At 51.5% G+C, this 15,084-nt stretch overlaps 1 protein-coding gene across 3 annotated transcripts in view; it reads right to left on the reverse strand.

Moving 5' to 3' along the window:
• Positions 1-15,084, reverse strand: part of HTT (huntingtin) — a 141,045-nt gene that overhangs the window by 4,866 nt on the left and 121,095 nt on the right. For all 3 annotated transcript variants that reach the window (XM_072803748.1, XM_072803757.1, XM_072803743.1), the window contains 10 exons: positions 13,429-13,616; positions 11,564-11,690; positions 9,609-9,709; positions 8,303-8,457; positions 7,799-7,938; positions 6,516-6,598; positions 4,770-4,900; positions 4,520-4,649; positions 2,654-2,809; positions 140-330 (listed from right to left, as the gene is read on the reverse strand). In XM_072803748.1, the coding sequence (XP_072659849.1) occupies positions 140-330; positions 2,654-2,809; positions 4,520-4,649; positions 4,770-4,900; positions 6,516-6,598; positions 7,799-7,938; positions 8,303-8,457; positions 9,609-9,709; positions 11,564-11,690; positions 13,429-13,616 (1,402 nt within the window). The remainder of the gene's footprint in view (positions 1-139; positions 331-2,653; positions 2,810-4,519; positions 4,650-4,769; positions 4,901-6,515; positions 6,599-7,798; positions 7,939-8,302; positions 8,458-9,608; positions 9,710-11,563; positions 11,691-13,428; positions 13,617-15,084) is intronic.

Genomic DNA, 15,084 nt, shown 5'->3' on the forward strand with positions numbered 1-15,084 from the left:
AACCATGAGGTAGGGACTGAGCTGACAGTGTGTGGTGACCTTGTGTTTCAGGGACCTCAGCCCCCAACCCCATGACCTATATGTGTGCCCGCTCTACCCCAGTCCACCCTGAGACTCCCATGCAGCCATTTATACTCACTGTGCTGCCCCTTTGAGGTTGGACAAGAGGTAGTCGCTGATGACTGGGACGAGCTGCTTTGCCGTCTCATCCAGGAGGTCACACTCCAGCACGTAGAGAGCACCGTGCAGGGCTCCGACCTTGCTGGGAAGGTGGCTGCTCCTCAGCGTGGTCTCTAGCAGCCGGCTGACTGGCTCTGCCACGGCCTTGTCCTAGAGCATAGGCACAGGCACGGAGGCTAGACCACAATGGATCAGGAGAGGCCAACGGGGGCTGGCCTCACACTGCAGAGGAACACAGTGAGTAGCAGGAGCTCCACAGAGGGACCAGGCTGTCGCCCGAGAGGCCCGAGCTAAGCTGGCCCTGGGCAGGCGTCCAGGGAGCATTCCTGCTCCTCAGCTGTGCTTCCCCAACCTGTGCTGACACCCTGTCCTCCCGGGGATCTGCGGTTTTGGGCTGAGCCAGGGAGAGGGGCCCAGAGGACCAGCCCCACCGAGCCCTGCTCTGTGTCCCTAACGAGCCTCCCGGCTGACAAGACCCCACACATATTGTCACAATGCCCTGCTGGGAATGGAGCGTGTCCCACCTCAGTCCCCAGGAGGGGATGCTGGAAACTGGCGCCTGATTCCTCTGGACTTTGTCCCCCTGACTCCTCGACCCCATACCTCTCCCGTTGGCTGATTGTGCTTTGTGTCTGTTCCCTGGGATCAATCCCAGCTGTGAGTATACGTGAATTCTCCCAACAAAAACCCAGGGTAGGTAGTCTTGGGTACCCCTAACAGTAGTCTATACTATCACAGACCAAAATGTTACTGGTGTCCGTTTGGCACCAAACATAGTGGAGTGCAGCAAAACCCAAACACTCTGCACCACACCCCTCCCTCAAGACTCACTTTCTGGAGAAGAGTTGGCCACAGGAAGCGGTGTGGAGGTGGGGGCGACCCTAGCGCTTCACAAGCCACTTCATCTGGGAAAGGTGGCTTCTGCCACCCGAGGGTCCCCACAGGCTTGGCTGATGGCTATTGCACACATACTGGGATGGTGTGACACCTTCCCAAGGACTGCCCTGCCCAGGAGTCACTCCCTGACCACACGAACACCACCAGGACCTGCTGTGAGGGACACACGCTTTCCAACACTGTATAAGCATCTGAGAAGGAAAAGCACACTGCTTGTGCCAACACACATATGCCTCCACCTTCCGGAAGGACGTCTGTGTGCATGTCAGGATGAGAAATCCGTGTCCGTGCAGCATCCTGCCTTAGGGTCTTCTTAAAAACGATCATTATTTATTTGATTTACTGACAACACAACATCTGTCTAGGGGGATCTGGGCCTGAGCACAAAAACACAATTATAATAAAAACAAACCCAGCAGCTGAAACCCCCCACAAAGACAAAAGGGCCCCTTCAAGTCCAGCTGCTTTCACGTCTCTTGACGCCCAGAAGGCACACACTTTGAAGTGACGTGCTCACAGGGGAAACTCACTGTTCCTGCCCCCCAACGGCGGCACCGCAGCTGAAGGCCACCCGGGACGGGTGGTACCTGCCCAGGCACTTTAGGTCAGAGGGACAAACCATACAGGGGAGCACCACTGGGAAGGGGCGAGAGGGCTCCAGGCCACAGATGTGAGCTTACACCTCTGCCACGTTCTGTGTGACCTAGTCGCAGCCTCACGGGGCCCAGACAAAATGAGAGCAGCCTCACCTGTTGGGCCAGGTGCAGGAAAGCTGCCGCAGTGACGGGACAGATAGCAGGCAGCCCCCACGTGTTGGATGGATGAAGGAGTCCCTGCTGCCAAAATGGAGGTGGGCCCAGGGGGCACCATCCAGAGGCTCTGCAGTCACTGGCTGCTGCTACTCAGCCAAGAGGATAGGCCAGGCTCTGCATAGCCTGGAGGATGGTTACTTTCCTCTGGGAGCAGAGCTTCTGTCCCTCACTGGCTACCAAGGGCAGGGCCTGCACACAAGTGCTTTCATGTGCTCACATCACGGCCGGTGAGCATGTACCAGATGGTGATGTCTGCACAGAAGATGGGTGGGTGCTGTACTGGTGAGTTGACGGACTGGATGCAGAGTATAGGAAGAAACCAAAAGCAGGCAGTCTCCCTCCTGCTAAGAACAGACTCGAGCATCCAGACTTTGGGGGAGGAAATGCAGGGTCTGGGGTAAAATGGCCTCCAAGAGGGAGGGTCTGATCACAGGACACACAGGGGTCTCCAGCACTTCAGAAAAGGGGTGTGGGAGGCTGTGGGGGGCCATAGGCCACTGTGGAGGAGGAGCCAACCCATGCTTCTACCACCCACACCTCTGGCTCCCTTGGGGATGGGTCACCATGATGACCCAGGGCAAAGGGGTACAGGAGCCCCAAACCAAGGCTTCCTCACCACAACATGCTTCACCATGACCCATGGAAAGGCAGGTACGTTAGCAGAATCCTCCTGACATCCTTCCCATGTCAGACCTTTCCAGGCCAAGGCTATGCCCATGGCATGCAGCCAAAAGGAGGAGGTCCCTGCACCACCTCTCACTTACCATTCCAAGGACGGCAGCTGCCTTGCAGGTGGCGGGCACCAGGTACTGAATGAGAATCTCGTCTTCTGCAGGGTGCACCCTCCGCAGTTCCGTCAGCGTCAGATACATCATCTCAAACTGGGTGCGCTCAGTGAATAAGTCTGAGACCACGAGGAGCTGGAGACACAGAGCATTGGGATAGGAAGTAAGCAACGAAGTCCAAAATGCATGTTCTGACACCAATGGGACAAATATGGGAATCCATAGGAGTCTTGGCCAAGTAAATAAATCGGCCCACACCTGGAAACCTGTAATAATAAGTGTCAGCAGATAACATGAAGATACACTAGTCAGAATATCTCCTTAAAAACGCCTCTGTATCTATACTGCCCACTGAGAGGTGAGGGCCTGGATCGCAGTCACGACCGTGGTGAGACCACAGAGCAGTTCTCCCACTGCTACTCTGCCAAATCCCAGAGCATCCCTGCAGCATGGGGACAGGCTCTCCAAAGCCCTGGATGGAGAAATGGGCAACCACTTCAGAAAGAGATGCTTGGATGATTTCCTGTCTCCCCAAAATACTCAATTCTTGGAGGCTCAACTTCACATGCCATCTAGAAATAAACGTCACCTAGGCGTGCAAGTGCATCTGCTCCTCAGGAGTACTGCCTCCTGCCGAGACCCAGCTGAGGAACCAGCAGGCTCGGCAACTTGCCAGCAGCAGCTGTTCCCAAAGCGGACATGTGGACACCCGAGGCCCTCCTGGGCTTGAGGTCAGAACTGCCTCTGTAGCAACACGGAGACCCTATCTGCTTTTTTACTCCTGTTCTCTTCTGACCATAAGGCAGTGTTTCCCAGAAGCCCTCTGATATTAGGCCAAACACAGGGAAGACAGGAAAATCAAGCTCTCTAATAATCAGTTAAGAGACTTGCAAAAATGTAAAACAAGGCTCTTCTCACTAATTGTTTAAAAATTTTAAATAAAAATTATCATTGTTATGTTAAATATTTAAGTAAGTTTTTAAAAATAAGACCTTCATTACAGGTGCTTATATTTCACTGGTTTTTGAAAAAAATCAGGTTGCAAACTTTTGTTAAAAATGAAAAATCTCACCTGCAATAAAGGTCTTATCTAGGAACCTTAGGGGTGTGTACTGACAACAGCCAGGCTCAAAATCCATGCCTGCATTGACCGGCTGGAGGCATGGCAGGGACAGACAACCAGAGCCCACTGCAGAGACTACATAGATGGTTCTAGCTGGCTGGTCCGCGGGTGGGAAGCAGGCACTGAGTGTCTTCAGCTCCAAACTCTCGCTCGCTTCTCACCACATGATGGGAAAGACGTGAAGCTGGCATCTAAGGAGGAACTACTGTCAAACCTCTATGACTTCGGTCCTAGCACCGTAAGCAGGGATAGGCCTAAGCCACACACACATCCTCTTTGGGGTCCCCAAACATACAGGAGTCTGAGCCTGCAGAGTGAGGTTGACAGCTCTGTATCAGAGCTTTTCCAGGGGGTGTGGTCGTGGGACCATCTGCCCAGCTCTCATCTAAGAAAGTAGACATTTATGAGACAGGCCCTTGGGACAAATATGAGTAAATAGGGTGGCCTTCAGAAGGAGCCTTCACACAATGTGATGCCCCTACAACACTCTTACTGTACTTATAAGGGTCCCAACTGGCTGTGGATCAGAAATGTAAATATTGGTCCCTCCATGGGCTACAGAAATACTACTTTCTCCTCCTGGATCTGTGAACTGCTCAGAGCTCCTTCCCAGGTTCCCAGAGCTCATGAACTCTGCATGTGTGCACCCTGTCTATAGTAGTGTGTATGTGTACTGCCACGAGCACCGTGCACCTGTAGGGGAGCAGGGAATGCAGACTTACGGATCGAACCACTTCACTGATCAGGATGATGGGTGTCCTTCTGGCCGAACCTGATGGCAGGATCCAGCGACTGTACAATTCAAGCAAAAACTGGGAACAGGAGTGAATGTCGACTCCAGCCCGGTGCTTCCTGAAGAGCATAGCAGATGGGCAATCGCCCCATACACAAGATGAGACTTATTTCAGGAGGTTCCCCCAAATCAAATCACAGATAGGAAATTTCAAACTGCTTGAAAAGTAGATGGGAAACCTGGAGTTGACGGGTGATGTGGGTGGTGATGCAGGTGCAGGGACATCAGCCTCCTCTTCTTCCTCCTCCTCCCACTCCTCCTCTCTCAAGGGTGTGATGCTGTTCCCCAGCCACACGGAGTGAATGGACACCTTCAGGAGATGAGAAGCCTGGGCTCAGTGTTTAGGGCAGAGGCGTGGGTTCTCCCCTGAGCTGCAGACCCCTTTTTTGGAGATGGGGGCAGCGGTGCTGGGAACAGGAGTCATTTTGTCCACTCGGGTGCCTCCCTATGCACCCAGTTCAAACAGACTACGCTCCCGCTAACAGCCCATGCCCCCACACATCTGTTCACGTGGGAGTCCTCTGGCACACAGCATGGTACCTCACACTGAGCAAGTGGCTGCTGCAGCCTCAGGCTGCATTCCTACCACCAACTAGGACACTAGCCCAACTCCCACTCTGCATAAACAACCGTTTCCCCTTTGGGGTCCCACCAGCAATGGGGGGTGGGGCCAGCAGTGGGCAGGCAGGCTGGAGGTGGCTGCCTGAAAGCTGCCACAGATGGAATATGAACTTCGAAGCCTCAAAGCAATCTTCAGGCTTCAAGAGAGGGTGGCCCCTCTGTCCTCCTCACTCCCCAACAGCCAGTGATGGCTCATTTCAGAGGGATGTGGGAGCTGATCGGTCTCCAGACAGAACAGGGTGGGGTCAGGGCTTAGCCCTGGGCAGATGCACTATGCTCCATTCCCAATGGCTGGATGTAAACACAGATGCTGAACAACGATGTGGCTAAGCAAACGCCCCGTACCCAGGAGGCTAGGTTCCACCCCGAGAGCCACTCACAGCCTGCTCCTCAGGAACACGTTTCTAAAGAAATGACAGTGAGCTCCATCACCCTAACTTATCTCAGGGGCAGAAACTTCTCTGTAAGGACAGCACAGATAGCCTGTCTGTGGCTCCTTGCTCACAGAGGAATGTGTGTGAGCAGGAGAGGACAGGATGGAGCAGGCCTGGGGACTCTGCCACAAGGCTGTGCCCAGAGCCAATAGGGATGCCCTCGGGATAAACAAGTATTTCCAACCCCTGCTCTGGCCAATGTCCTCTGAAACAAAAGCTTAAAAAAAAAAAAGCAGTCCTGAGTAACTGCTTTCTAAGTAAACCAGTAAGGTCTGAAAGGACAGAGCAGTAGACAGAGCAGCCATCGGGCACCCACGTGAGTCCCCTCCGCCCAGCACACACGTCCTCATGGCTCCAGGAGCCACATCCCTACGCTCCAGCTCCTTGACATGCACTATCATATGTGTGACTGTCCTGTTTTTCTGACAAGAAAACTGAATTTTTATTTCAAAGTGACTCACCCGGTAAGCTGTCAACCTGGCCCCCAGGGCATATCCATCTTCCACACTGGGTTATGTGACCACAGTTCCCCTTCAGCTGGCAGCTGGAATCTTCTGGCCAAATCCAGGGCCATCCTGATGTTCACCCCACCCAAGCCACTCTTGCCTGACTGACTAATGCCCCAAAGCTAAGCCTGACTCCCACCAGCCTGCTACATTCACACATGCTCACATCACTAGGTACACAAGATACCTTAAATCTTCCTCGTAGTAGAGAATATCAATGAGAACAAATAAAAAAAACTCTCCCTTTATTTAAAAAATGCATGTAATTTTTCTTCTGGATGCATCAAATGACCCAAAGTCATAGCAGATGAAAGAGAGCAAAGAAAGTAGTAGGATGTGCCCTGGCAGTGCGGGTGTGACTGACCTGGCCAAGCTTATAGCTCATGTTTCCCAGCTCCCGCTCGGGGTTGATCTGCAGCAGAAGCTTGTCGTGGCTGATGAGGGCACCTGCAGGGTGACAAGGTGGACAGTTCTGCAGAGCCCTGAGGGTCTCTGGGCTTTTCTCTGGCACTTCATAATGTACTATGCTGGCAGGGCCAGGCGGGCAATGCTGAATTATCACTGTTTCTCTTGTTAACACACCAGCTTCTGACTGCACAGGAAGCAGCTGATGGGGCAACAGCCCAGTAGACAGGCACTCAGGGACCCAGACCGCAACATCGATGGGCAACACCTCCCAGGACCCTGCCCTGGTGTCTCGGCTGTCCAGTTGTGCCCACCAGAGTAGGAGGGTACAGGCGGATGCTGCCACTCAACCCATCTTCTCCACAGCCTATGTCTTTCGCACTGTCTATACCCCAGACTAAACAACTCCCCCTGCCAGCCAGAGGCCTCTGGCTGACCCTTCACCAGATCAAGCCTCAACACCCCCCTCTTCCATGATGCTTCCTACCCCTAGTCCATCTGCACCTACTCTCCCCTTCCTCCTGTGACACGGAGTGAGGCCACCTCTGTCTCCTAGGGGGCAGGAGCTCCTCAGGGGGCCATCCTGGTACACAATCCTGAGTCTAGTCCAGCACTTCAGTAAATGTCTAGCGTCTGCATGTCTACATAGAATGCTCTCTAGGTAAAGCACTCAAGATGCTTAAAACTGTATCTAACGACTGCTAAAATAGAGAATCATAAAAACACTGTGCTAAAATACTGATTAGTCAACAAAAACATGTGTACTAACAAAAATAATAATAACCTCACAAAATTTCCTTTTAACTCAGGGTGACAAACTCTGGTGCCCATTACAGGGCAGGAACACAGCCTGCAGGCCCAGACGGAGGATGGGGGAGGGATGGCAGCTGGGGGCGGAGAGCTCAGACCAGGGATCCCCAGCCACAACAGGCTCTCAGGGGTCCAGGCCTGCTCTCGCCACAGCGCTCTCTTGCAAAAAGCTGGAGCTTCAAGCGAGTCAAGGATGAACTATGCTGATTTTTTCACTGAGTGACTAGTTTGGCCTCTATACTCCCTCTCAAGGCTGCAGGTCTCAGGCTGAGAGCCATTCTGTTCCTCATGGGCTGACTGGGGAGGGCAGTGCATTTGGTACCACAGCCTCCAAAAAGACACCTCTGGTCTTTCTGCCCGAGTGGTGGTGTTAGGATCTTGGTCACATTCTCATTCTGGCCCAGGTACAAATGGCCCTCTTCCCACAGGTACCTGTAGTAGCTGGAGACAGAGAAGGGACAGGGTCCCACGCTTGGTATAAGTGATGCGTGGCGATATTCTCTCTCTTTGAAACCATTGCTTGGATTTCCTGCTCTACAATTCCTCGGATAATGCTCAACTTCCTCCCAAACCTAAAATCCAAAACAAAGGTTAAAGGATATTTTGTTTCCTTCAAAATCTTAAAACCAAAAAACCTCAGGGCATCTTCCAGCTTTGCCTAAAGGAAACACAGGCACCTATAAGAGCAAATGACTCCCTTGGAGGGGACTCCAGTCCATGTGCCCTTGGCTATTTTTTGATGTGCTAGAGTCTGCCCTAAACAGTCAATGGACCCCATGGCATGCAGGCCTCACTGCCACGGGTCACCAAATCACTTCTTGCAGTAAGGCAACACTCACAGGTGTTTTGTTTGTAGTTCTGGTAACAAAGAAAAGGACCCAGGGAGAAGGTGCTGGTTACTCTGGGCGGGGTGAAAAGGCACCTCACTCTTCCCACCTGGTGTCGAGGGCTTTCAGGGGCTTGTTCCGGGGCTGCTGCTCCAAGCAGCTCACAGCTGGGTTGCCAGCCACAGGCACAGTCATTGCACTCAGCACCAGGGAGGTGATGGCCTGCACAGCCAGGACGTTGATCTGGGTCCTCTCTGTGTCTTCCTGGAAGGAGAGCCCACATTTTTATCATGTCATGAATGGCTAGATGCCAGAAACCATATACGCCCCCACCTGCACACAGGACTGAAAGGCCGTGGTCCTTGGGCTGCACGGTCTTATGGGGAAGAGCTGGAGGGCTGCAGAGCAACATGCCTTCCCAGCAATGGTCCTGTTTTGTCTAAGCTCCCCGCAGCCTATGCTCCCTTGAGCATCTGTGACTTGTAATAAACCTGATGGACAATGTCTACCTTTCAAAGCACAGTCTCCTATTGGTACAGACCTCAAAATATAAATCAATTTTTAAGAAACTGCCCTTAAATTTCCTCATTAATTTTAGGGTTTAAAATTAGGGTTCCTAATTGTCACCTGTGAGTTCTACACATGAGTTTAAAGAGTTTAAAGACCCTTGATTTTTGATGTAGGTCTACTTCTTAAACTGACATTTCTACCAGTTTGGGCCTACCTTCCACCAGAATTAAGGACTTATATCCAACGGTTTTCAGTATCTCAGGCTTTGCCTTATCAGAGAACATGGTTTTTATTAATATAATGTACATTAACATTCTAAGAAGCCGGATAAATCTCTGCAAAGCAGTGAACTGAACACAGGTACATACACAAACATAGCCTTTATAACATGCCTTTTCATTCTCATTCAACCTATACACTATACCTGAATACTGATAAAGAAAACTCAAACTTATTTTCAAGAAAGGGTGCAGCCCTACTGACCCTTAACGTGTGATGCACCATGACAGAGCATACTCTGGCCACCAGGAATCTAGGCCACTCAAACCGCGAGGGAATTTGCTCCTATTCTACAACATTAGCCTAGATATGAACTGACTACCCTGGTAAACACAGAAAGAAAGAAAAGAAAGAAAAGAAAGAAAAGAAAGAAAAAGAAAGAAAGAAAGAAAGAAAGAAAGAAAGAAAGAAAGAAAGAAAGAAAGAAAGAAAGAAAGAAAAGAAAGAAAAGAAAGAAAAGAAAGGAGAAAGAAAGAGAGAGAGAGAGAGAGAAGGGAGGGAGGGAGGGAGAAAAAGAAAAAGAAAAAGAGCTTGCTGCCCTTTATTGCCCACTAGGAACAATTCACAAGCTGCCATGACTGCCCATGTGCCAAAAAGTGGACACACAGGCCTGCACGTGGCCTTACTTCCGGTGGGCTCTCTTCCTGCTCCATCACAAGGGGCTGAGTCACCAGGACACCAAGGAGGGTGGCCCACGTTTCCTCAAACTGGGTGCGGCTGGTCCATCCTAGGAATGCAAACGGTACGTGAGACAAGGTCACCTGCTCCCCAAACTTCTTGATGTAAAGTGGCAGCTGGGCCATACAGCTGCAGCTGGAACAGGCCCCACCCCCAGGGCCATGTACAGCAGTCCTGAGATGCAGCCACACTGCCAGGTACACTGCACCAGCAAGGACACTGAAGCACACATGTATGAGGTCACACGACAGGCAAGTGGCACCCTCTCCATCCCCTACTGCAGAGATGCAGTGAGGCGAAGGGATGTTTAAGCAGCAGGCCACATTTGAGTGGGTCAGAGTTGCTCCTGCCCTGCTCACCAGAGGGCTCATGGGTCTTCCCCAAAAACAAACCAGTGCATTGCACACAAGCGTGTGCAGACACCAAACCACTGGACTGCATACCCTGAGTAGGTGAAATGTGTGCTCCATGAATTCTATCTCAGGAAAGCTGTTAAAAATAGAGAAGTTAAAGGAATGGGTTCTCTGACTCTGTCTAAAAGAATAGCAGATCAAAAAAGGATATAACCTAGCCAGGGCACTAGCATCTGGGGAACATGCATCTAGTGGGTTGACCTCAAGCAATGTCTTCACCAGTGGCCCTCAAGGTGTGGGATGAGCACTTGCTTCTCAGGGTCGCACTTCCTGTTGCCATGGGTGATCTGCGTGCGAGGTGGAGGTGGCCAGGCCACTTCCATTAGGGTCACAAGTGACAGGAAGGGGATGTCAAGGGCAGGAAAACCAGAGCAAATTTCAGGATTAAATGCAGACAGACCTAGTCAAGTGGGCAAACATACAGATCGATGTTTACACAATTCATTTTAGGGAAAAGAATGAAGACAAAGGCAAGAATGTGAAGGCAATATCAGGAAGAGAGTGGAGCTGTCCAGGGTACCTCTTGCACGTCTGAGTGAGGATTCGAGCAGGAAGATGCCTAAGAAAGGAAATGATAGCACATAGGGGGTGGCCAGGAGACAGCCTCCTAACCACCGTCAAGGACAAGAAACAAAGTTTTCTGAGGCTGCTAGCCTTGGGTCACTGCAGAGACTGTCCACACTGTGGACAGAGTAACAAACTGTCTGCTTCACTAAAGGGAAAAGTAGAGGCAACATGGCATCAGCTCCCTGAAGCTTCTGGGATCAAGATAAGCACAGACCCTGAGGAAACCTGAGCTGGCCAGGGATCACAGGGATGAAGGGCAGGCCCCACAGGCAGGCGAGGTGCCCGACACTTTGGGAGACATCGTAGCTTGACACAGCCACTCAGGACCTACCAAATACAACCCTGCCACCAGACCTGCAGCCATGCAATGAGGGCAAAAGGGCAACACACACCGTACTGCAGGAAGTGGACAACGCCTGATGCAAACTACTAACACTGCCACATATTGTGCAACCGTGTACCAGACGAATCTTGTGTGGTTTCTGAATCTGTACTGATGCTATGAAACCACAACACTGGGTGTCCTAGAGGCCAGGATGCCTGCCCCCACCGCCCAGAGGCCAGAGCTGTCTCACAGAAAAGTCTACTTTCCCCGCTCTAGTGCGCTGCTTCCACCTCGCTGCAGCTGCAGAGTGATCTGCACCTGAGAAGGGAATCCTCGACCACACAAGAGCGCACGGATCTGGGCTGCACATGATCTATCACCAGGGTGCCTGTCCTAACTTCCAACAAGCCTGGTATATGAAGACTTGGGGTTAAGCCCCCCAACATCACACCAACCGGTGAGTATTTTTCACTGCGAGAGTTTGCATTCATTGCAGAATGTACTCACATAGGACCATGTCATACCCTACATCCCTTGTGGAATAAATAAGAACTAGGCGCTTTGAGGCCTAGTAATTCTGGAAGAGAAACAAGGATACCTAGTGCATTGATGCGGTAGATGAACTCTTTAAAGACTTCCTTCTCCTGGAGGAACTCCACTGGGATCTCAGGGAAGGCTGTGCCGAAGTCCCCTCCTGGCTCAGGCGACCATCCGAGTTTCCAAACCTGAGAAGATGAGAAAGAAATAGTGTGACCCCAGTCAAATCAGGACAGCTGCACTTTGAGGAAACCATGAAACAACCTTTCTCTCAGCATGGCCTCCTTTCGGAGGCCACATTCTTACTAACAGCTCACACAGACTGTCCCAAAAGCAAGTGCATCATCCTTCTGGGAAAACAGCTCCCATGCATCACCCGAGGATCTCCTGCCCCATTGTGGGCCTCCTGGGTCTGCTCTGACCTCCCACTTTCCCAACCTGCCTGCTCCCAAACTGGCCCAGCCCCTTTCCCTCGCTGCTAGCACCCTAGGCTAGCAATTTATGAGTTGGGTTCTTGAAGGTCCGTGTTGGCAGCCCCTGGCCGTCAGAGGCAGGCAGGAGCACCCTTGCACACAAACAGCAGCTGGTGTGTTAGATGAAAACAGGCGTCAAATGAAGTCAAGTTGCATTTAAAAATAGTCCCTGGCAAGCAGGCACATAAACTCAGTGAACAGAAGGCGGAGCTGTGGACCCGTCGCTGTCCTGGCAGCAGGAGCAGCCACCCTCCCAGCCAAGAGAATAGACCCCTCAGCTCCGCACTCCCCAAGCCCACCCATGGGGGCCTCAGAGACATGGCCAGCCCACCTCCACAGTTCCAGTGCCTCTCATTCAGCTTAGGAAGACACCAGGTCTCTCCCTAGCATCTCTGAGCTGCTCACTGCACCCTCCTCTCAGAACACTGGTGCACACTGCTTCGTGCCCTTTGTGTTGTCGCGTCTCCTCCAGACACCTTGACTTCTAGGACAGCACCTTCCCAGGGTGGCTCCCCGCTTCCCTCTAGGCAGCTGTCTCCAGACCTACACAGGGACTGAGGTGCCTCGGCAGCCAAGGCCGTGCCCTGCACACTGGCAACCCTGCTTCTCTACCGGGCTCCACCTGGCTCTCTTCTCAGTGGGCATGGGGCTTCAGATGCGCTACAACCCACTGCTCCACACCAGCCCCGGAACCCCAGGCTATGGTGGCTGCTGCCCCCAGTGAGCCCTACAGGTAGGCCAGCTCGGCCTCCTGTGGTGGCACCCTCTGTGCCCTGGTCTAAGGAGGACGGCTGCCTGGGTGCAACCTGCCCAGTGTTCCCCATCACATACGTGCACAGAGGCCGTGCCCACTGGCAGGCACAGGTCTTTTCTAAGCTGAAACAAGCCCCCTTCCTCTTGGTCCCAGTTTTCACCTTGACCTCCAGCTATGCTGTCAGGCCACCCACCAACCCTCAACCCACTCACACTAAGTCCTTCCAGTCAGGAGTCCAAAGAATGCCAAGTTAAAACTAATTCTGAGGACAATTTGGAATCGGAAGCTTCAAAAGTGGTCGTGCCCAGACAGCTGAACAGTATCATACGGTGCCTGGTATTACGGGCAAACAACTGAGGGGCACGGCATCCAGTCTACCACCAAACAGGGGAGCTGAGTTACTTTCCAATCACATCCAACATCGAGTACCGACTAGTGGGAGATGAAATCTTACTTCTGGAGGTTTTCCCCCCATGTTGGAAAACCCAGCATTTTTATCAATGACTGCTAGACACAATGCCCCAGGAAACCAGACAGGTGCCAGGACCACACACAGCAAGCACGGAAGGAGGCTCTGGCCACCCCAGGGGAAGCAGGTGAGGGATGGGCTCCCACTCTCACCCCTAGGAGCCCCCAGCCAGGGGCTGGTCTGCACATCTCATTATTTCTGTCCTTCTGCCAAGGAACCACCAGACTCACCAGCGGGGGGACACGCGTGTAGCTATTGACGAGGGGTAAGCGAGCCAGGCTGATGACGATGTTCCTCAGCACTGATGTGAGAAACGCTGGGGTGTTGCTGTTCCTCTTGTGCCCCAAGGCCAACACTGATGGCAAAGACTCCACCATTTCTGCCACCATCTGACAGGCTGTGGTGATACATGCTAGATCTAAACAAACACCAGGGTTCAGAGGTCTGTTCTGTCGAAACATATCCCAAACCCGCCACCTCTGCTCCTGATGTTCCTACCCCCCGAGGGAGAAGGCACCATCCTACAACCAGTGCTCAAACCACAAATGCAGGTGCTCACTGAAGGCCTGCAGATCTTACCTCCTTCCAGTCTATCTAAACATGCAACCTTCTCCATGCTGGCCAGGACTGTTGTCTTGAACCTCCCACCTGCCTTGCACAATGCGGCCAGCACCTAGGAGCAATCATGCTGTGCTCCTCTGTGCTCTGGTGTCCTGCGGCTCTCCTGGGACCTTCTGCTGCTCCCTGAGCTGGCGTGCAAAAAACCACATTATAAATCCCTGGCTCACTGTTTCCTGAGATCAGGGGTTCTCCTGGACTGCTGGTGGGATTCTGATAGGGTGCCAAGTCTCACCCTGGAACTCCTGAGAATGTTGAGGGGAACCCTGCAGCCGCAGAGAAGAGCCACAGCACCTTGAGGGCAGGGACTGTTCTCATTCACTTTGAGTCTGGCACAGAGTATGAGCCAGAACATTATTTGTTGAGCTGACAAATGTTTCAGGTTGTGCACAAATATAACCCATGGTTCATGAGATTTGGCAGACTAAGCAACTTCCTCATCTAGAGAGGGGATTCTTATTAGGCTTATGGAGTCAAGCCGCAAGCTAAAAGAAGTGGGGCTGCTTTTACTAATACTTTTTTTTTTTTTTAATATTTTAAAATAATTTGTTCTAACTCTCTGAAGAAAGTCCATGGTATTTTGATAGGGATTGCATTAAACGTGTAAATTGCCCTGGGTAACATTGACATTTTCACAATATTAATTCTGCCAATCCAGGAGCATGGAATATTTTTCCATCTCTTTGTGTCTTCCTCAATTTCTTTCAGAAGTGTTCTATAGTTTTTAGGGTATAGATCCTTTACCTCTTTGGTTAGGTATATTCCTAGGTATCTTATGCTTTTGGGTGCAATTGTAAATGGGATTGACTCCTTAATTCCTCTTTCTTCAGTCTCATTGTTAGTGTATAGAAATGCCACTGACTTCTGGGCATTGATTTTGTATCCTGCCACACTGCCAAATTGCTGTATGAGGTCTAGCAATCTTGGGGTGGAGTCTTTTGAGTTTTCTATGTAGAGTATCATGTCATCGGCAAAGAGGGACAGTTTGACTTCTTCTTTGCCAATTCGAATGCCTTTAATGTCTTTTTGTTGTCTGATTGCTGAGGCTAGGACTTCTAGTACTATGTTGAATAGCAGTAGTGAGAGTGGACAACCCTGTCTTGTTCCTGATCTTAGGGGAAAGGCTCCCAGGGCTTCCCGATTGAGAATTATATTTGTTGTGGGCTTTTCGTAGATGGCTTTTAAGATGTTGAGGAATGTTCCCTCTATCCCTACACTGAAGAGTTTTGATCAAGAATGGATGCTGTATTTTGTCAAATGCTTTCTCT

Source organism: Canis lupus, chromosome 2, assembly GCF_048164855.1.
Source record: "Canis lupus baileyi chromosome 2, mCanLup2.hap1, whole genome shotgun sequence".
Classification (NCBI taxonomy): domain Eukaryota; kingdom Metazoa; phylum Chordata; class Mammalia; order Carnivora; family Canidae; genus Canis; species Canis lupus.